The sequence below is a fragment of the Rhododendron vialii genome, chromosome 13a (assembly GCF_030253575.1).
Source record: "Rhododendron vialii isolate Sample 1 chromosome 13a, ASM3025357v1".
NCBI classification, from domain to species: domain Eukaryota; kingdom Viridiplantae; phylum Streptophyta; class Magnoliopsida; order Ericales; family Ericaceae; genus Rhododendron; species Rhododendron vialii.
The window spans coordinates 29,146,912-29,170,679 of NC_080569.1; the positions used below are offsets into that span (position 1 = coordinate 29,146,912).

The 23,768-nt window shown below is 38.5% G+C and overlaps 1 protein-coding gene across 4 annotated transcripts; it reads right to left on the minus strand.

Moving 5' to 3' along the window:
* Window positions 1–1,104: 1,104 nt before the first annotated feature.
* LOC131312394 (pre-mRNA-processing factor 39-2) lies at window positions 1,105–21,962 on the minus strand. 4 transcript variants are annotated; one of them, XM_058340103.1, is made up of 13 exons: window positions 21,774–21,962; window positions 19,222–19,343; window positions 17,335–17,564; window positions 16,434–16,601; window positions 14,567–14,927; window positions 14,343–14,486; window positions 11,590–11,742; window positions 11,398–11,514; window positions 9,633–9,713; window positions 9,003–9,152; window positions 4,112–5,734; window positions 3,100–3,168; window positions 1,105–1,818 (listed from the first exon to the last, which is right to left on the minus strand). In XM_058340103.1, the coding sequence occupies exons 1-13, from the start codon at window positions 21,835–21,837 to the stop codon at window positions 1,612–1,614; spliced, it is 3,489 nt and encodes a 1,162-aa protein (XP_058196086.1). In that variant the 5' UTR covers window positions 21,838–21,962; the 3' UTR covers window positions 1,105–1,611. The 4 variants fall into 4 exon arrangements, with proteins under 4 accessions (XP_058196086.1, XP_058196085.1, XP_058196087.1 ...); XM_058340102.1 differs by having other exon boundaries at window positions 1,105–1,827; XM_058340104.1 differs by lacking the exon at window positions 16,434–16,601 and having other exon boundaries at window positions 1,105–1,827; window positions 21,774–21,950.
* Window positions 21,963–23,768: the final 1,806 nt, after the last annotated feature.

Here is a 23,768-nt window from a genome sequence, read left to right on the forward strand (position 1 = left end):
CTCTTACTGGTGCCACAATCATCACCACCAATACTGCCACTACCAAAGCTGGCTATGAGCTGAAACTTGAGATGCAGCCGCTTTAGGCCCTCGAAAATTTACATATGTTAGATGCCTCTCCTACTTTAGTTCTCCTTATAATAGTTCAACAAAAAAGCGCTCCATCTTTAATCTTCGCTTTAGGTTCCCGAAAAATTAGAGCCGGTTCTAGCCCCAACCACCTCCATCTCTCCACAATCTTTTACCGTTAGTTACAATCACCACCTCGTTTACCACGATGACTGCACCAGCGCTCACCATCGTATCACCAGCGCCACCATGAGTAGATGTATTTTGCTCATCCCCTTAGCTACTGTTAGCCTGGATTTTAGTTTATCCAATATGCATCTCTACATTTCATTGCGGTTGTCTTCTTTGTGTTGAAAGGTTCCATCACCCCTGTACAAAATTATGATCCACTCTAATTTGCATAAGAAATCACGCATAAACACCTCCCTGCAGAATCCCAAAGTGAATTTATCACCAAATGTTCTCACCCAGTTAGGCAAAATTTAGATTTCTCTACCCTTCAAAGAGAATGAACAAAGCCAGTCACCAAGGCATGAACCCAGATCATCACTACTAATTGGCACTCCACGAGCACAGCCAGTTGAGAAAGAAGATCTCATTGAGGCCACCACTTCCCAATGGGCTTATCGCTAGAAACAGACTAACAGTCAACAAGCTCAAAGGGCTCCCTTTATTTCTGTCCTAGAGAAGTTACAAATTGCGGAAGGACCGCATTCCCACCATTTGGACAAAAAAGAAAGGGTAGGGAGCTACACAAGTAAACTATGTGCAGGGGAAGAAGAAGAAGGAGTAGAATTCTTTAACCTATCTGGAGCAGAAGTACTGTTCTGCATGCGACGATTGATAGTTGAATTCTCTGTTGAAAATGGAATGCTCTCTCTTTATACTACAGCAAGATTATGGGAGGATAATTTCATTACATTTCCCAACTCCGAAAACTGGCAGCTACTTATCATGCATGCAGAACCTCGTCGGCATCTGAATTGGCTTCCAAATGCATCTAAAATCTGCTAAATATGACTATCTTAAGGCAGATTTTTGAGTTTCCATTGAATTTGAATTACTGCTTCTAGTTAGGAAACAATAAGAACTTCAATGACAAGTCAAAGACAGATAAATAGCATAAACAAACATCTGAGACATTACCAAGCCAAAAGCGACATCCCAAAGGAAAGCAACTAATGAAACATAAAAGAACTTAGAAACACGACACTCGATCACGTTAACAATCGAGTCTCATGCAAGGCCAAAAAAGCTAGACCAAGTCTGAATCAAAACATAGAAACCCGCCCAGAATGGTCGCCCTACAAGCAATTCAAAACTAGCCCATACTGTACACGCTCAAGCTGTGGAAAATACACCTACTAGAGCTTTACTGTTCGGCATGGAAGATTGACAATAGGATTCCCACAAAAGAAGCTCGTTGTACGTCCTTTGTCAATTTCCAGACCTCATTGCCTTCCCACTAGTCACAACAATGATACAAATGTCCTCCTCTGTGGCGACTTCTCCCAAGGACTCATGGGGATAATAGAAAATCATTTAAGGTAATTGCTGCTGGTTATACGGAGATGAGGATGGTCTAGATGCACCTGCACCATGTGGTGTACCTCCATGTGAAGGTTGCAGCTGGTTATGTGGAGAAACAGCAGATCCAGATGCAGCTGGAGGATGCGGTGGTGTTATGCCTTGAGATATTTGCTGGGGATCTAGAGATTCAGAAGCACTTGCACTATGAGGTGAAATAACCTGTTGGACCTACGTGGCAAAAATAAAAATTCTGAGTTCTGAGAGCACATGGTCTAAGCATACATAAAACAACGGTTGATCTCAACTACTGGCAGGTCATGTTCTAATGTGTGTGTGTGTGTGTATTGAAGTTAGACAATTGGCACATCAGAAACAAGGTGCTACAAAATAGGACTACCTCTGACCTGCTTTGTTTGTCCATCTTTACTATTTCAGACATCTCAAGAATTCATTTATATTTCCTATTTTATGCTTTCTAGATGATTTTGCAAAAACTGTCTACAGGAACCTATGTCAGATGGCCTTGGATAAGGGTGTAGCTGTGGGTACGTGTCCAACAGTCCAGAGTCATCCATTTCCCACCTCTAGGACATGGGGACACTCCAAAATATTCATGCTTCTTGATACTCCTTTTTTCTTGGATAAATGGTGCTTTCAGTGTGAACTGGGGCATTCCACGGATATATAAAGAGTTTTATGCATGATTATAGCATATTTAAAATACAAAATGTGCTTGCTAGGAGACTATCCACGAATCTCATACCCTTATCCGAGTGTTGAGTGTTAAAAGGAAGCGTTTTAAATGTCTGATCGTGAAAAAATGTTCTCACTGCTGCAGTTTACACGTTTCTAGAACTCGCAGCATCTCTGATTGAATTCACCAACTGCAGAGAGAGGTGATCAACCTTCATTTGAAAGAACCTGAGATACCTTTCCCTCCAGAATAAGGATTTAGCAGCTAGTTGGAGCTTGTCTCTGTGTATATTCTCTTAGTTCCTTTTGTTGTGATCTGGGTTTGATGTAGGGCTTAGCTTTGATTGTTCCATTTGCATGATTGTATAGTCCTGTTAGAAGGGAGGATTTTTTCTGTTCTTCTTGATATATTGGGGTATGCCCCTTTGAGATTGTGCGTTTTGAGCTTCTTCAATGGAAATTTACTCATTAAAAGAAAACATGGGTACTTTAGACACTAGCCGAGTGCATGAAACATAGATAAAAACTAACTGAGATCTTCTTTGTGGAAATCATTTTGAAAAATTGTTCGCAGAACTATATTATTTGTTGATCCAATACAAGGAAAGACATATGAAATGGACAAACAAAATGGGAGGGAGGAATTGAAATATCGATTTCCTGAATTTGAATAGAGAAGTAGGTTTTCCAATGACAGCTTTTGATGACTGACGAGTCTGACGTCATGTTAGTCTTTAACTATGCAATAAACCACATTCTATTTCCTAATCCATTGAAGTGCATGTGTAAATTGAAACGATCTTTCACCTGAGATACAAACTGCTGGCCTGGTTCCACCCCAGAATGGCTGCTGCCAAAATGTTGCGATGAAGATTGCTGTAGAGAGGAAATACTGAAGTTAAGACTGCCCTGCTAACTCAGATGATATACTAAAAATTCAACAACCCTAAACTTCTGACAGAGCAAAAGTAAGCATGGGTAGTGAATGGGAGAGAAGTTAGGTTCAAGCACTCCATAGTCGAGACTATCCCTTGATGAGGCCTCCGCTATACTTCCACGGCATTGCAAACAATAATGCTTACAACTAGTTAAAAAGAACAAAGCAAGAAAAAGAAGATGACACAGAACATTGCAAAATTTGATATGGCAATCCAGCTCTATAACTACTTTTAAAACCTGCTGAAGGGATAAGGGAACATCAGAGGAGAGAGAGAAAAATAAGAAACAGATGGTAGCCGTTCAAATTATTGTTTTGTACAACGCTGAGTTGAAATTCAAAACAATCGTTACATAATAAGGTCATTGAAGAAAGTACACCATACAGCAGTTGGAAATTGGAACAGGCCCCTTCATGCTTACATCATTTCTTCACAAAATACAATTTCTCAATGCACTTACTCGACACTTAGCAAGTAAACAATCAACTCCAAACCCGAAATTCAGATGTTTTCAAACCCCTGTGGGCAGTTGCATCTGAGGAAGACACATACATCATTTATCTTGGCCAAAATTTAGAAAAACACACTAGATTTTTCTCTGAGAATTGTATAAACCTCAACATAGAGGAAATGGTTTTGCAATAATGGAAGAGATTTCACAATATATTTGTCTAGTAAAACAGAAAACAGGATTCGACGGTTGAACTTGGTTTCTCCAATTCTGAAGTAACAAATCACACTACACACCTCATGATTCATTTCTATTGAAAGTTTCAGCTATCCAACTTCCCTCCCAGACACAAGCACAAAATGTAAAACAGCATAACTACATATTCAGAACCAGAACAATATAGCTTTCGTTCAGAACCATACGTCCGTACCTGATGATAGTAGCTCCCGTTCCATGTTGGAATCTGTGGTGAAGTAATCTGCTGGTGGTGTTGCATTTGTTGGTGCTGCTGATATGCTTGTTGCTGTTGCATCGGGTTCTGATCATGTGGCTGCATAAACTGATGATAGAACTGCTGCTGCTGCTGCATCAGCTGAGCTTGCTGTCCCTGCAGCTGGGGCAACTGTTGATAGTACAACTGTGCCAGTTGCTGTTGCTGCTGTAAGTAAAGTTGCTGCTGCTGTTGCTGCTGATAGGGTTGTTGAACTTGTTGCTGCTGCACCTGCTGCATAAATTGTTGTTGATATTCATAGTGTTGTTGAGCAATCATGTGCTGCAGCTGCCGGAAATAATTTTCCATCATCTGATTGTACTCTTGAATATAAGCTGTGTTCCCATACTGCCCCCCGCTTGGCATAGGAAACTGAGCCATCTGTGCTTGAGGAAGTGATTGGTGTTCGGAAACAAAGCTCTGCTGCTGCAAATTTTGTGGTGGCGACGAATGAGTAGTTGAATTCCTTTGAACAAGTGGATTTTGCGCAGGTAAAGGATGATCAGAATCACCTCCACTGCTAACCATTTGGGCATTAATTTCAGCTGGAAGGCGTTGTTTCTGTGGAGAAACTCGCCATTGTTGATTCTGTTGATTTTCTGAATCCCCATGAAACCCAGATCTTGTATCTCCTGATGAATGCTTTAACGTTTCATTTTGGATTTGAGCAGAATCAGAGGATATCGAGCTTCCTGTGCTGAGTGTACAACGGCTCCCTTTAGCTTTCTGACAATTCTCTGGTCTATTATAGGTCGGAGATTGTTGCTCAGAAGAAGACATTGGTGTTGATTCCCAATATCTCTTCTCCTGAGAATTCAAGTGAAGGGCATCTAAAGGAAATGGCTTTGCATGCTGTTTAGGCTCATGGTCCAGCTCTTGCTCAACCTTAATGGAATCTGTGTATTTCTGTGAGGCCTCTGAAAATGAATCAACATTCGCAACTTGATGCACTAAGTCATGAGCAGGTTGAGTTGTGTTTTCTACCAAACCATGAGTTGTGTCCATTGTTTCATAAGCATCTTCTCCAGGTGAATGAAGTAAGCCATGAGTTGGCACTATTGGTCTACATTCATCTTCTACACGAGCTGGCCCCACTGGTTCATTTGCAGCTTCAGGTGCCTGATGTACCGAATAAGGAGTTGATTCCATATGTCCACATGCATCATCCCCAGACTGATGTACCACATCATGGGTTGGTTTATTTACTATTGATTCATCTTCCATACACTGTTCTGCAATTTTGGGAGATACCTGTTGTGATCTCTCCTGTGCACAGTTGTTGTTTTCTTCTGGTTGGATCTGACTTGTGAATACCTGGTTGGGGTGTATGGGATGATTTTCAGGCAGTGATACCTTCTGCTCTTGCATCTGCAGCTGGTTAAGTTGGTCCGAAGTATGGCCTCCAGATGGACAACAAGGCTTTACCGTCAGTTTGTCCAACAATTGAGTGCCTGAAGTTGGGAGCTTCTTTGAGGAGGTAGTCCTTAGCAAATGTGGGAACAATTTTATGTGCTGATTCCATGCCTTAATAATCTCGTGGACAGTTCCACATTGGTCAACAAACTGCTGCCATGATCGATTAATATTGATTAGGGATAAATTAGAGTTATATTATCCCATAAACAAAATTAACTTTTTTATTGCAAAGAAAAAGGAAACAGTTCTGCCACTGCAACTGTCATAGCTGAAACATTCACAGGGGTGGAAAAAAAAGAAAAGAAAAAGACACCAACAAGAATCTCAAGCACAAAGAAAGGACATTTAAAAGAACCTTCATTCCCATGCACGGAACACATGCTTTTTTTTGGGTCCCAAAAAGGGAACTGTACTAGTACAGAAGGAAAAATAGCAAAAGATAAATTTATGAGAGTGGTGGGGATCGATTACTTCATACAGGAGGCTTATGAGAATCAGAGTGATCATCAAAACAAAAAATCCTGCAGTTCGGGCATTGGTATCAGTCTGATAACTAAACCGGTTAGACTGAAGAATATTTTGAACCGGAGCTCGTACCCTTGTATATCAGGGATATACCAAAATCCGAATGACGGTTATGCACCTCCCCGAGTTCCAAAGACTACAAAGTCTAAGTTACAGAGAGACTAAATGCACATAATGAAATCACTGGAAAGATATGTTACTTTAGTAGACTGAAGATTATTCTGGAAGCAGTGGTTCAGATAATCCAGAGTGAAAACCATGTGCTCATACCAACTGTCTCTTTTGTGTGGTGTATATTTACTTTTGTAATAAAGTGTGGTAGTGTTCTCCTCTTTTCCAGAGAGGGTGAAATAATAGGTGTTTACTGTTGGTAGTAGTTATATAATTGGTGTACAAAGTAAGCTTTAGTCAATGATGTAATAGTAAATGTGTCTGTAAACTAATAAGTCATAAAGTAGTTGATGTCAAGTAGACTAAAAATAGCAATTCACAATTATGCATAGGTGTAGTACCTATGCATAATATACCTATGCATAATTGTGAATTACTATTTTTAGTCTACCTGACATCAACTACTTTATGACTTATTAGTTTACAGACACATTTACTATTACATCATTGACTAAGCGTAATGCTCAGAAACTGATGCGATCTTTCCCCAGACTCTGAATGTGACTTTAGTATCGTTGGAAAGACATGCCAGGAAACTGATGCTAAGTCCTATCATACAATATGGGAGAGTCAAAAAATGTCATGCAATCAAGGAATACGGAACTGGGTATGCAGTTCAGGGACTGGATGTTAAGTGTAGTTTATGCAATCTCGGCAAAAAAGGTAATAGCCTTAACATTGTAAACTATTTGTGGGACAAATCTGTGTTTTATACAACTTAAAAGTAAAACAAAATGCACTCTGCTCATTTGGAAGCCATTGCGCAACAAATACACATGTGATAACATCATTAACACAATAGTGTCAGAACAGTTGATTGAGAACTACCAGACACATCCCACACCCTTCCAAGTGTCAAGCGTGCGCGACATGGGCACTTGAGATTTTATATGTAACATTAGTACTTGATTTGTTTGAAAGATGCAATACAACGTAGCTTGTGATACATATAGCATACATGAAAACACAAATTTATACATACGAATATTTATATACTTCCAATGCGTCCATCGACATGCATAAATACACAACTACGTGTCTTGAGTGCATGCTCACAAAAGAGAAAAAAGAAGTCCAGCCCAAGAACAAGGGTACAAAAGCAACCAACAAGTACGCAGTAAAAAAAAAGAATAGAATTTTGCCAAAGCCCCTTATGGAAAAGGCTGGCAGCAATTGTTATGCTCTACATTGAAGAGACGCAGATGAAACAGAGAGATGGAAAGCCGAACATCTCGAATAATCTTATCACTTGTTCGATATCTTGATATACATTGTTGGGCCCATTTACAATAGCTTAAGATGTTGGGACAAATTGGTAGCTTAAGCTGCTTAACATAGTTTTTGAGAGGTATTGGCTTCAAGTCTCCGCACTGCATTTGCATTTTAATTCTCCCCTAATCCCCTTTGCATACCGTGTATGATGTGTCATCTCCACGTACAAAACTAGCTTGCATGCGAGGGAGAGTGTTGGACAGCTTAAAATACCATTTTTTGGCCAATTTCCTAACTTTAGCTTTTGGGGCAATTGATACCATGAATAGCACAACTCCAGCAGTGCGCAGTGCTAAATTCAGGAAAACGTGCCAACAATGAGTTTTGACAATTGGCTTCTGTACATTTCCTATATTGCCCCACTAAAATGACATTATTTCATTTATTGGTGTTTTGTGTCTTCAATTTAATTTGTAAATGAACAATCTAAAACACTAGATACTAAAATAAGACATCATAGCACAGAGTAGAATCTAAAACACATTCCAAACACACAAATCACTAACGTGATCCATAAAATCATTTGGAAGTGTGTAGTGAGAGAGACCAAAGGCCCATGCCCGGGGTCCATCTAAACAGGCCCATTCGGATGAAGAGGCCCGTCAACCCAGCAGCAAAGCCCAAACGGCTGAGTTGGCACCGCTAGGCCCGTAGAATTGCAGGCCAGGCGAAGTGTGGGGCCAAGGCATTGCAGATCATATTTGTTGCAGCACGGGCCACGTCGATTGCAAGTGGCATGGCTCAGCCACATCATACCAGCCTAAGTAGCGCTCAGCAATCGTCATGCATGACGTCAAACCGCGAGGCTTTTCTTCATGACTACATGTGAGGAGGCACAAGCTCAGCACGACCTAACTTGGAGTCTAAGGCAAGTCTCTCCCTATATAAAGTACAGGCTAAAACCCTAAGGAGGTACACCATTACGATTCATCTTGAGCACTGTACTTTCCTCTCATCCAGTTAAGACTGACTTAGCCATCGGAGTGCCTTCCGGTCCCCAGCAGAGGGCTAGGCACTGGCGGTGGTTCCACCTTGCAGATTATGGCAAGAAAGGTGCTGCTCCTTCCAGATCCGAACCAGAGGTCCAAAGAGAAGGGCCGGATAAACACCACCCCACAAAGTGTATGATGAAGACTAGAGATGATCAAATCATATTGAGAGAAGCAATGAAATGGGTTGATTAAAATCTTATTACACATAATTATCAGATGAGAGTTTTAATTAAAAAGTAAAATACAAAGCCAATGTCAGTACATGTAATTAGATGGCACCTATTCAACGAGGAAAAGGAACGCAAAAGGCCACGTAACCAAAACAGTGGCACAATGAGGGTAGACTTCTATAGATGGAGCCTGCTGCTCCACATGCATAAAAGAAACACCAATGGAACATAAGTTTAATTCGTATTCCAATCGCACATTACACAAGTTCAAAGAGAAATTGTAACCTGCAAGTATAGAACCGATATGTCTTCCCGATCTTTGGCACCCAACCCCTGAGATGCAACTGGCACTGGAGATATAGCATCAGTTATTATGGGTTCCACTACATTGACTTGTCCAACTCCTCCATGCATCATCAAAAAGTATATCAAACCCTATACAATAAACAAACAAGTCATTTTTTCCATTGGAGTTGTTCAGGTGATAAGTGGTGCTTTGCTGCAGTATGGAAGGCCATGGTTTCTTAACTCCCACCGGAGTGCAGCAGCAGTAGAATAAAATAAAAAACAAATCAACTATCACATAGAGAGACTGCGGAATTTTCAATACCAAAATCATCTTAATTCTTAAGATATAGTGAACCTAGATGTGTCGTACGTGAATCCATAGCATACAGAACAAGAATACCAGTGCCAAGGTGACCAAATAGACAATTGTTAAATTTAAGCCTTGAAATCCGAAACCTATGTTCAAATTGGAAAATGTGTCAACTTTATTTCCTATAACCGCCGCAGAAACCATTTGCAAGTGCTTTTAGACCGACACAAAGTGAACTACTGATTGATTCTTATTGTAAGTACATTGTCACTACTAGGGCCAATCCCATGTGGTACATGTAACAAGGACAAGGATACCTCTAGAAGTAATTTGCAATGAGGCACATGTTGTATGCCGTCTATAATCACATCTCTGGCTGCATCTACGCTACCTGTCATCTGTAAACCAATAAAAAGATGTATAAGAGAATCATTAACAACTTGTACAGCGGCAGGGAAATATTGAAGATGGTATGTCTTATGGTTATCAGGAGTTTTATAGTTGGAACCGCATCAAATATAAAAAAGGTGAACGAGGGAGAAAACCTTGACTCTGGACTCTCTTTTTCCCTACTGCAACTTTTTTTTTTTTTTATAAGTAATCCCTACTGCACATTGTCTTCCTCTTCTCTCCGCACTCTTCTCTTTTCTCTATCATACTAGATTTAACATGGTATCAGAGTAACATCTGTGGAGTCTAGACATTGTGAGTAACATCTGTGGAGTCTAGACATTGCTCACAATGTTTTCCATTTTTAAGCAAGGGCAACCTACTGGTATCACTAGAAAAATTGTCCCAGTTTCATGAGACGATTATTTCTTATTTTATTCTAAGAAAAATGTGCTAGTTTCCATTTAAAAAAAAAGGTGATTGAGCCTGTTCGAAGCTATTGATTGCTTGAAGGGACTTCTGTAGGTGCCGAGTGGAGCTTCAGAGGCATTTTATAGGCTTCTACATCAACCACTGATGTGTTGCTAGCCCAAGGATATGTGGCTGGGTGTTTGTTAAGCTGAGGTAGTTCATAACTATTTTGATGAGTTCTCTCCAAAGGTAGGATGGAGACATGGTGTTGGAACTCTTGATGATAACTCTGTGAAAGTATTATCTTGTATCTTAGGCATAGAATCGTATCGTGATAAAATCGTAATCATAACTCTTTGTAATCTTCTATTTTGTGATAATATTGTAATCATATCTCTTTGTAATCTTCTATTTTAAGTATAGATTTCTAGGCTTCTCTCTATTTAAGTTTGTGTTAGCATTGCAACCATTCACTCTCAATATTCAATAATACAGATCAGTTCTCTCTCCTTTTGTCACAAACTCATCTATCCAGATCAGGCCTGATAAGTTGGATACACTCAGCCACCTCTTGGGCTTGTGAAGGCATGATTCAATTTGGGTCACACTTCGCTGAGAGTTCGGGGTTTGACCTGCCAATCAGGTCGCAGGGACCCAGGGGAAGCACCCCCAAACCTAAACAGGGATAATATGGTAATTGATGATGTAAACCCCAGGAAATAAATACTTGCTATACGCAACAGCATATGTAACTTGTACTCTTTGTTCATTCACATAATACACTATGCTAGAAATGTTTGACCAACTTTTCTCAAATCTTTGGCAATGGAGGAGTGATCACCACTTGCTCTAATGGGATTATTGGACCACAGAGATCTGCATGTTCAGCACCAATATGTGCACCTAAAAATTGAACCAATTTCTCAACCTCCCAAGCACACTCTTCTTAGGGTAAAGGTAGGCACACGAAAGTGCATCACTCCTGGCCAGTCATGATGTTCTATCCTGTTAGGGTGGGGTCTGGTCACCCTTAGATATTGCTGAACAGAGAGAGACGGTTCTAAAAGAAGCAAGTGTGTTAGATCATGTACAAGGAAAACCCTAAAAGACTTGCATCAACAGCACAGAGGTATTCATCACCTTACCATTGAGAACATTAATTGGAAGAATATCGAAAAAAACTACTACAATAACAAGAAAGAAAACATTACAACCCAAGAAAGTACGCAATAAACATGTCATAATGCTATGCTAAGAGACGCACATGCGATGGTTGCTTACCATATACTTAAGATGAGAGAAATGAATGTAGAGAATCGCAACGCTATGCAATTTTTGCCTCTCTGCTGCCATTGCCAGTGCTTTCTCATAAACACTTGAGGCTGCTGTAAAATTTCCCTGACAATGTGTGGTGAAATTTCAATTGAAACTCCTCAGTCCAGATTTCAAAGATATAAACAGTTCATTACATACCAATCGTTTTTCCATATTGGCTTCTTTTACAACTTTTTCCACAAAGTCAGAATTCAACTCTTTATCGGGCAAAAGAAATGCAGCACGTGCACCACACCTGTCCCCTATTTTCTCCTTAAACCGTGAGTTGAAAAGATGGATTGCTGGCACATTCTGCAATGGATGTAAGAGGACGCCATAATCATGCCAGTCATTTACAAAAAGATCCAGAAATGTACAAATCAACCAACTTTCAATGCAGTACAATCTTCTTGTTTTTTTAACTCTCGCTTAGGAAGCCATGAACAAAAGAAGAATTAGCACTTTATTCAGCAAATCTGAACTAAGTACCAGAAGCTGTTCAGAGAGAACTCATTACCTTCAAGCCCAAAATTTGTAACTGCCTTTATGCATAAAATAATACTTCCATGAGACTAAATGAATAGTTGTCCAATTAATTCAAGTAGAACACAGGGGAAGTAGCGCTTATAGAGACTTGTCATTTACATGTCCAAGAGTGTGCAATTTTTTGCAAATCCTCCAGCAATCATGCATCCAACTGACTTGCATTTGATTATCAAAAAAAAAAACCGACTTGCATTGAGTAGGTATATCACTATACAAGACATGAAACTCTAGCTGGACATGAAGTACTAATGTCGCAGTACTACTGGTCTCCCCATCAGGAAATTGAAAGATAACTTAAAGGAATTCTGTGAGGGCTGTGGAACCTGGAGTCCCACCACATGTTGGGCGATGTTTTATTTCTTGATACAAAAGGTTGCATGAGTACAAGGGACCTTTCAAATTTTGAAGCATGTAGCTGTGACAAGGCGGCTCAATAGATAGAGATGAGGGTGGTTAAAGGGTTCTCCTATCAAGCACTTCCTTGATTTTGTGCTTGCTGGGCTTTAAAGGAAATGAAATGGAGAATAAATTAGCCGGTTGCAACAAAGAGGAGAGGGAGCAGAGAGTGCTGCCACAGATAGGGAGGTAAGATGAGTAGGCAGTTCATGACGAGTGGCTGATGAAGGCAGATGGGGGAAAGAGAGGGTGGGGGGAGGACAAATATAGTGGCTAGGGGGTGATGTGGGAACCACAGGTGTCGAGCAATTCCTAACCATATTGTTAAGTCCAGTCTTTGAAGGGGGGATAGACAAGACAACGGACGCCAATACATGTCGCTGGACGCCCGCTACTTCTTATCTTATAGAAAAAAGATTGTAGGTATCATGCCATTGAAGCCCACAAGTTCTGGCAGAATTAATATAATAATCTGAAAAACTGGAATCTTTTGACCAGCAGCACTACTTAAATCCCAACAAAGAACTCACATAAAACCCAAGAAATCCTATTAAAACCATGTCCAACAATTACTGAGATAGCAAAAAGACTGCCAATTCCAATTTCCAACAACACAACAAAAGAAATTTGACTGAAAATACACCAATAAACCACCAGCATTAACAAGATTCATGTTACCCATATTTTGTTCAAAGAAGTGACAAGCCATGAGAATTTCTTTAATTTCCCTTATTTTTCTTGACATGATCTGCATCATAAAGGGACCAGCTGTCATTAAGTTTTTCTCTTTTCATTTATTCTCTTTGCATAGAAGGCAGCATTTAGTTGATTGTGAAGTACGTGTTGAGGTCTGATGAGCGCCTCTTTCACCTTTATTTCATGCATTCAAAAGGGAGAAGTTATATCTTTTGGCATGAAGGTGCAGCAACATTCATGCATATGATTGTGAATTACTACTACTAAACTGGCCCCAGGAAAAAAAAATTCAGTCTTCTGGTCACTGCAATCAACTTTTAGATGAGGCATACTCAGGTGATTCTTATCCATGTTATCCTCTCCTTTTCATCAAGTTCTCTATCCTGTTTTCTGTTGAATGTATATTATCAATCTTGTGTTCCCCTTTGTTACAACACCCTTCTGCACTTTGAAGTGAGCTTCATTTTCCACCTCAAAGCCCCAGAGAGAGAGAGAGAGAGAGAGAGAGAGAGAGAGGAGTTGCAATTAGGCACAGAATTTCTAAATTTGTTGGTCTCCTTATTTAAATTCACCAACATACTTCCGCAAATTACTTGCTGAAATGCACGTCAATCAGAAGGATGTTTTTAACACCCGTATACTGCATAATTACAAAAGTGAAAACAACAGAATTTGGTGGCCTAGAATATGCACATAATGGCAAAAGTTTATTGAGCAAAACAAACGTATAGGCTAGTAAATAAATCAAACACAATCAACCCACAGCTAATCCATTAAAGATTGCCACAAATCTTTTAAGTCGAAGAGAAATAATCAACACTGAAGCTGATAAGCGAATCCATGGCTTTTAACAAAATATGCACCAGAATAGCTTTAAAGCAGTACCTCATGAGAGGTATCACACAAAATTTGAATTAAAATAATGGCTATATGGTTATATTATACAAGATCAGTATCCAACAAAGAAAATAGGAAAAAAAACATGCAAATGCATTATTTAGTGAATAATGAGCTCCAATTATCACAGTTCTGACCAACCTAAATACAATTCAATTTGTCTGTAATCAGACCAAACGCATTCGGATAATCATCAGGTCACCACAAAACCGAATCATTCTTATTTTGGATCAAACACTAAGCCATTGTAGTTGTAACAAGACTAGCACAGAAAACTTGGAAAGTAGAAACTACCAGACGTGACAAGGTACAAGTTACCACCATGTCATCTTATCCTTCTTAAATGTGGGGTGGGTGGCCCGCAAAGGGACACATACCTTAAGAAATACTTCTGTTGCTCGGTCAAGGGCAAAGTTTGCTAGCTCTCTCCCTCCCTTAGCTTCCATAAATTCAACATAACGCATCCAGAATTCAGGGTAATCAGCGCAGGGGATTAAGCATCTCTCATAAAGCTTTACGGCCTACAAGTGGACAGAGTTTCAGATACGGAATAGAAATAGGACATAGTCTAGATAAGGACCAGAACAGCAGATTTTCATACCCAATCAAAATCTTCTTGCATCTCAACAAAATCTAGATAGTGATGCCAGTTTTCTAGTTGATTATCATCAAGTGGTATAACATGAAAATAAGGCCTCCCAATGTTTTTCTCAAAGCTACTTATTTTACTTTCTAATTCACAAGCTTCCTGGTAGAACCTCTCCCCAATAGATTTATAGATCTGCAGAGCTCTATAACAAAGGTAGCCAGTAGAAGGATCCAGCAGGTTGTTAATGACAGAGGAGATTTCATTGGTAAGTGCTGTGAATGCAGCATCATTGACAGATTCTGACTCTATTTCAGCACTGTGGTTTTCATGCCGTTCCATCTCTGCTTCCAAAATGGCCGCAAACTTTTTAAAACTGAAATAAAGGGATCCAAGGTGTGTAAAAGTTAAAGTCAAAGTCATGACTCATTAGTCTACCAAGCAGATGAAACCGACAATGGAAAAACATGTGTGTCGATAGTAATATTGTTCAAAGTTCAAACCCTATCCCCTAATGTTCACATCAAATGATCAAGGAAGCCTCAAATTTTAGATCTGCAGAGAGGGGAAACTACAAGTAGATGGATACAAGCATAACAGAACTCCAATCACATACATAAGCTATAGCCATAACAGAATTAAACAAAAGCATGACAGAGAAAGGGGGGTGTTTCTTGGTGTTGGTGGCAAGGGAGTGACATTCAGTGGAGGTTGTTGGCTGATGCAATGTTGGCTTTGGTTGCTGCTTCCGAAAAAACTGGTGGGGTTGTCAGTCACTGCTGAGTGTTAGAAAGAGACGAGGCACCAGAAAAGCTTGATGATCCTATCTAATATGACGGTTTTGATTGCTGGTTATGCTATAATGTGACCCACCCTGGTCTTTACATATGTTGATCACGTCATCAGTCAGTGCGTTTGCTACTCGTTCTACTCAGTGGACAGAAGTAGAAAGAGAAAAATAGTGTAATGGCTTAAACCTCTCAACCAATCAAAAGGGAACAATCACAATCAACCCTAGTTACCCTACAGACTAAGATTCATTACGTACCATATGAAACAGCTATAGAACCCTATAATAGATTTCACATATCAATCTTAGGTTGTCTAGACTGTGAATTTGGATCGTAATACCTTGTTTGGACTATTCATGTTGATATTGCTGGTACTTTAAAACTATTGTTTTAGATGGTTATTCTCTAATTTGACCGAAAGCATTACTCTTTGGTGATTGACCATAGCAAGTACAACTACCACTGGCCAAATTCAAGGTTCTTAGACAGTGGAAAATATCAGAGTCTAAATGATAGATCCCGATGCAGGCTTGCCGCCATTTCGGCATCTGCCCTCTTGAATTATTTCCGAAGCCATGCTTGAACTTTAGGTCGGAAAAGTGCTTTTTTAGCAACTCCAGAAACATGGCAGATGATGCAAATACATGTTTTGGGCACTGCTTTAATCATCTAATGCTAAGATTAAAAAGTAACTACATCCTCCAGCCACATCTTTTACATGAAGACCTTGAAACACGTGTTTGCCATTACATTTTGCATGTTAAGCACCAAGTACTCCCCCTTGCCTTAATATCTTCCACATAAAGAATTAATGGAAGAAGCTTCAAACTTCTGTTTAAGTACACAAGTCACAAAGTTCAAAAAACAAGTTCTAAGACGTCCGTGTTGGGTAGCAAGTTCTCTATCCTTTTATTTTCCTTATATTTATTCAAGCTTTAAAGAGGATCGGGAAAATTCTTTCTTACCACCAAACTATTATTAGAACAAAAGAGACAAAAGTGAACAGAAACATTACTCATTACAGGAAAGCTACTACAATGCACAGCTGAAAAACCTACATTCATATTTCACCAAAAAAGTGTGAGGCATACTTATCATAATAGCGATGTAATTTTTTCGTAGGAAACTTCAGAGTTTGGACATATATCAGGGCAAGTAAGCTCCACTGCTGCTGAGAGAACTCGAACTCAATATATTTATCCCAGAGGGAATGACACAAGTAGTCCTTTCCAACAAAGGACATTGCTCTTTTAAACAATCTGCCAGTTAAGGTTCAAGAAGAATAAGTATTGAGATAAAATAAGAAAGACCAACTACAAAAGTATCATTTTATTTGCAACAGGTGAATGCTGAAAGGAAACATCAAACTATCTCCACATACTTTAACTTCAAATTTTCAAGACAACAAATGCACAAAGTCAATTTATATAAGCTGTCAATAAAGTACCATAAGCATTTCTGTCTCACTGTTGTTTCTTATGACCTTGGGTTCTGGTTATTCACCTTTACATATGGCCAATAAATTCGCCTCTCTCATTGTACTTGGACATTCACCAAGTACGCATCTTAAGTAACTCAAGCTCGCCACTACGGGATACAAGTCAATTACCATCAAAATGCTGTCTGACAACTTGTAAAAACCCAAAAATAAGACAACACCAGAAAAACAAAGGTGCCCCAAAATCTTTTCTCCCAGATTTTGTACAACAATATGGAGAAAAATCTTTTTCCTAAGTTAATACCAGTAAGATGGTCATTATTTTTCACACATTTTAGCCCTCAACGCATAGTTAAAGAGTTAGATATCAAACTCGACTAGGCCCGCATACATAATAGGTACATGTCCAACAAGACATGCCACACAAATATGTCATGCCCTTACTCAAGCATTGAGGTGCAGATAAAATAATTCATTGTGCTACCAATGCATACAACCTGGACAATACATTCAATATTGAAAAACAGCACCAACGTTTGGAGTATTGGAATTACCTACGAATATCGGATGGATCTTCATAAGCCACCATACCAAAGCTACAATACTCAACCCAAACACCAACACAGTATGTTGCACAGCGCACAGCTCGTTCAAAGGTTTCAACAACCTTGTCAATAGTGCATAAGTGTGCTCTGTGAGCAGCAAACTTCCTCCAGTATCCATGGCACAAAGGAAACTCTGACAAAAAGGAATCATACACTAAACAGATCTTCTCTATATCATCCTGCAGCGATTACATACAAGAGTTTGTTTATTCAGTATCCCGATCAACCTGACAACATTAAGAAACTATTAACTTCATAGATAATTGGAGCTAAATGGTAAACAAAACAAATATTGTCAAAGTCCTTGTACTAGCCACATCACTCTTGTAACCGACAGCTCAATGGTCAACAGGAATTTTATAAAACATGACATCATTACAAAATCTAGTCCACATATATGGTACAATGACGAGGGTTGGACGTCTCCAAATCCTGGAGAATGTCACAATAGAATAAAATCCAGAAGATGCAATCTTACAAGCAATAATGACAACTGTAGTTTGTAAGCAATAATGACAACTGTAGTTTGTAAGCAATAATGACAACTGTAGTTTGTAAACATCAAATCACTATTTACCAGAACTTCACTCGCAACTATGGAAGGATAAGCTAATGAATTTCGTTGCATATCCAGCCTCATATGTCACTGCTCCTTACGGATATCTCATGGCTCCAATTTCAGCAACTACCTCGTCAGTTTCTCCCAATTACACCACTGACATTCCCATTGAACAAGGAGCCACTAAGCGCTAATATTCTGCGGTGGCCAGGCCATGGACTATGCAAAAGAATGAACACCAGGCGTGGCTGGATTGGAGATGCGGAGAGAACGAACTCAAAGGGAAAGAGAATAACTTTGTTTCAGCCGTCGTGGCAGCAGATAGTTAATGGAATTCAAATGAAGTTCAACACTCCTTTTATAGTAAAAGATACTGGAAGTAGTACTTAATATCAATTCTAACCATTCCAATACAGCAGGGCACCTGTTCAGTTGGTGAGCTTGGCCACGATAATGGCACAATAACCAGGTCTGTCCAGTGACTCCAGTTTCAACTCTCTTAATGTTTCCTTGATGCATGTGCTATGTGGGTGATCGAATGCATTTGAGGGATTAATCTAACCTCCGTGAGAGTAGTAACATGTTTTTATGAACCACCTCCAATATCATAAAAGTTAATTTGCAACTTCTCGAAAAAAATTAATTTGCAACTTTTCAGCAATCTTTCCACCACCAATATCATAAAAGTTTATGATCCAAAACACGTATGCAAAGATGCCATCAACCATGGAATCTAAGAATCCATTAGTTTTCCTCAAAGGATTGAACCCTACCCATGCTTTAGATGATCAACTAGGAAAAGAAAACTGAAAAGCTATACTAGTTCATAATGTTGGCTAATGGCCTGTGTTGTTTCATAAGGGTTCTCTATTTTCTGTAAATACCTCTCTGTCTATTGGTTAAATTAATCTCTTTCCTGAAAATGCTTGCTTACTCAATTGGTCATGTTATAGCACGTTTTACCACAGTAGGTTGAAGCTCTGTCTGCTTCTATGGGACAACATCCTCAATTTCTGCTTACACCTTCTCCTGCCCCCTAATGGTCCTGTTTTGCTGGACTCCTTCCTTTTGTGATAGTACAGAGAAGTAAATTGCTTGTGCATAACTGATAATTGATGGACGATGAAATGAAGGATAAAAAAAAGGAATTTTTCAAAGCTGAAACCAAAATGTCCACAATGCTAAGATATGTGCCACTAACAGAGAATGTAACTGTAAGTTTGTGAATATTAATATGAAAGTTATAAAACTAATCACATAAGGAATTGAATACTTACGGGATATATTTTCTCAATCTTTGAGATAATCGAAGTCCAAGTATCAAAGTCTAATGACCCTCTGCGCATCAGTTCCTGAAGTTGTTCATCAAAACCTTGGGAAGGTGCCAACAGATTATATCCTACAGAATTTCATAAGGAAGTTACTAACTTGCTTAGTGAATAATAAGTAGCAAAAAGAACAAGTTTCGTTAATAAGACAATATTGTGTGCTGAGTATGATAATCATAAAGCATCAGTGCATAACACACGAATGTACAAAACCATAGTCAAAAGCTATGACGTGTCTTTATACAAATGAAATGAAACGAAATGAAATTAAAGCACAACTGCTTTATTGAACAGAACTTTAGGTAACTATAAGTTGCATTTTTCACAGCGACATAAGCCATCAACAAAAGGAAAAATCACATCGCACCATTTCAAAAGTTGGGGAAGCAAATTTTAAGATACTAAACTAGAGGGTGGCACCTTGCAAAAAGGACAAAAAAAACACTAGAAGGTGGCACTACAGCTCCCCAAAAAAAGCCTTTCATTTTAGAAAGATCGTGTTATACTCTACTTTAGTTGCCCTGTCCTGTATTAAGCAGAGGCACGTATAGAGGACATACACAAATACAACTCAAATGCATTGACACGCCATATCCAAGACGTAGAAGGCAAGCACACCTCATTGCAATGATGCTGCACGTATTGATATAGCACATAATTTCTTTGTATGAGATACCATACAAAAAGTAGTTTAGTCAGTTCTCCATACATTTTTATGATTTTATCTATATTTGCAAAGTGTTGAACCTTTAGTCACATAATCCGTCAGAAGGGCCCTCTTTGTGCGCTCTCAATCCTTGCTTGCACTCGCGCTCTGAATCTTTGCTCTCATGAATTTTAGTAGTTTAGGATGTTTTTGGAAGACGCTTTCACGCTCGCGCTCGTGCTCCCGCTCACACATACACGCACACATTATGTGACTTGGGTTGGAACGAAAGATGTACATAATGCCAACAAACCCATTTACTCGTGTCCTTTACCAAATCAAGGGAGACCATTTTTATTGACTCAATTTCTATTCACCCCAAACATGACACTTGTCATCTTCTATCTAGATTTGCTAGGCTAAATCTATTGATGGTAGAGGAGAAATTTCATCTTCTGAATCTCGGTTAATTGAATATCCCGCTCTGGATATTATTTCTCGACATTCCTTATATGAGCCTCTTCAAACAGGACTTATTGCTATTGATTCGATGATTCCTATAGGACATGATCAACGAGAATTAATTATTGGGGACATATAGACCGGTAAAACAACAGTAGGCATAGATACGATTCTCAATCAACAAGGAAAAAATGTAATATGTGTTTATGTAGCTATTGGTCAAAAAGCATCTTCTGTGGCTCGGGGGAGGAGAGGTTCCCTTTTTTGAGGCTACTCCTGGGGAATGATCCAGTGGAGATGGTGTGGGGCTGTAGCTCAACGTGGCTACGAACCACGGTGTCCGGGGTTCAAATCCCACCTTGCCCAACATTTCCAAAAGGGAAGGACCTTTCCCTTTCCCTCTTGGGGTAGGAGTAGGAAAATTATGATCGGGATAGCGGACCAAAAGCTATGGACTTGGGTGTGGGTCTTTTGTCGAAATGGAACGGCCTTACCTATGCCATTTACATTCTGCTTAAAAATATAAATGTGGCTATTCCACACAAATTTAAGTTTGTCCCCCTAGAATGACTTGTAAGTTGTATCAAATGAAGATCTTACTCACACACTTACTCAAATTTGAGTAAAAGTATGAGTAAGCACCGGAGATGCTCTAACAGACTTAAAATAACTAAACCAAAACTAAAAATATCACACCTCATGGCCATAGTTTGTCGATGCAAGAAACCATAAATCTTCAATTTCTTCTTACCTTATAATCTCAAACTAATTAAATGGTATCACGGCCAAGGTTATGAATAAAAAATCCGAGCAAAAGGGTCCATATTATCCCTCCGCTGACTTGGATAAATCCCACAAGTAGGTCATGGCCTGACATGGTTATCACAGCCAATAATAGATACTAAATCTGTCCCCAAAAAAATTCCCCGTCTGCAGAACGAAAACTTGAAAAATAATGAAATTTGCTCAACAAAAAATTCTTTTTTCCCGCAAGTTGCTAGATATCGATGAGTACTTTCACTTTATGCAAAAGGGTTAGGAATTTTTTGATGAAAGTATATTACTTTCTTAGTTCTCATCTTGAGGACAGGACAATGGAGGGAGTAACACATAAAGCCCCTGCGCGCCTTAACAATCCAAGCTCCACTCACTTATCCTACATATGCGAGCAGAATTCAAGTATGGGTTTGAACTGTGATTTCTTATCAAGCAAATCTCGAGCTAGCATACTATGCTTATCAACCGGAGTAAACCTCCATAGACCAACCGAGCAAAACCCGTTTCTGTTATCGTCCTTATATCAAGCATTCCAATTCCAGACATACCATGAAAAAAAATAGGTGTAAAATCGATTCAGGGTAGGAGAGTTGGAGATTAGGGTTAGAGAGTTCACCTTGAGACTCTTCTTCCCCTGCAGCCGAAAGGCCCTTCGCAGCAGTATACACCTGTAACTCCATTGTTACAAATCAATCCAGCTTTCGCACCAATATGTGCAGGGCTGTATTCGGCCGCAGATGTAGGAGCATCGCCAAGAAAATCGGAACCAAACAATTGATTGAGGGGTGCTCTTGGAACTCGGAAGTCCCTTTTTTTTATTTTTCTTTTTTGGGTTATATAATAATACTCCAGTAGTTATGATTTTTGTAAAGAAATTTCAATTATTGGTCATAAACCCAGTAATGTGTTCCATTAACTAATTATAAGTAATTGTTTTTTAAATAATTAATTAATTTTTAATTGTAAATTATATATTATGAGAGAATGACATATCTCATTAAACAAAAAAATAAATACTTAAAAAATAAAAATCCCAACAGAATAAGGTTTTCATCTTATTTGTTTGAATACTTGTGTTTCATTCTTATGTTCAAAAAATTCCCTTTTTTCTTTTTCTTTTTTTGGATATACTACTCTTGTAGTTGTGTTTTTTGGGAAAAAAAACTTTAATTATTGATCATAAACGCAAAAATGTGTTCCATTAACTAAAATAAAAACTTATTTTTCAAATAAATAATTATTTTTTAATTAAAAGTAATATATATTGTGAGAGAATGACATATCTCATGAAACGAAAAATATGTATTTAAAAAATAAGAATCGAAATGAGGTTTTCATCCTATCTGTTTGAATACTTGTGTTTCATTCTTATGTTCAAAAAATTCCCAATAATGCTCTTATCGCATTATTAATTAATGGCTCAAATTACAACCAGCAATGCTACCACCACATACAAACACTTACACGCTCACTTACAATAGGGATAGGTCCCACACAACTGACACTCACTCACAATATAAATGGATCCCACACGATTGAACATCAGTTGTGTACCACGTCACCATGTTGTAAATATGTTGTAGAAAAAAGTTGTAAGTGTAGCATTTCTGTGCCCATAGTGCAAATGAGTGTGCCTAAGTGTTTGTATACTTACGTGTGGTTACATTCTTATTGAATTGCATATAATGTATCTCTCACCAACCTCTCATTATTATGTCCTTATTTATTACTCCGAATTATTACCTCACCTACAAGGCTACAAACTATAATATTGTAGCTTTTGGTAATTTTGTTATGTATGTACATGCTAAATTTGTTATATTTGTTTGCGATTTTACGATAAATTCATAACATAACTAGAATGTCTGCACGTTCGAATTGTCGTATCATCAAATCTGCTATTTACTATTGCTGAACTGAATTACTAGTAACTTTTTATAAGTAGGTTAGTAAAATATATGAGAAAATTCAAAATTAGAGGAGTCCTCCATAAGCACTTGTTGCAAGTGCAGAGCCGGCTCATATTAATATGAGAATGTTTCCAAATAAAAATAATATTTTATTTTATTTTCTTCACTTCTTGAGTCTTGACTTAAACTTAACCAAATTGATTACTCAAATTTTGTGAAGTTTTACACACTCAAATTATTATCACGTCTTTAATACTAAAAAAATTGTGCAACGCATTATCGATTTTGATATATGCACTTCGTTTTTTTTTTATTTTTAATGAATCTTTTATATGTAATTTCTCATAAAAATAAGAAAAGTAGTGTGAAAAAAAAAAATATATGTGAAAACCAACTTCCAAACTTTTTACTTCGGTCTTGTTGGTAACTTCGGGGGGCGCGGGGGGGGGGGGGGAACGAAGGGAAACTCTTTTTTTTTTTGCTTGGTTTGACAAAGTTGGAAGAAAAGTACTTAACAAAATAAAAAATTAAGAGGGTGTTCCAATTTTTTTTTTTAAAAAAAAACTTTTTGAAAAAAAATGTAATTTCAAGCTCAAAAATCATGCGTTTACGTAAATAATTTTTCTACCAATATGAATCTTGTTTGATAGATCTCATTGAGATCTTTTAAACTGTGCAAAAAAAATTAAAAATTTATCTTT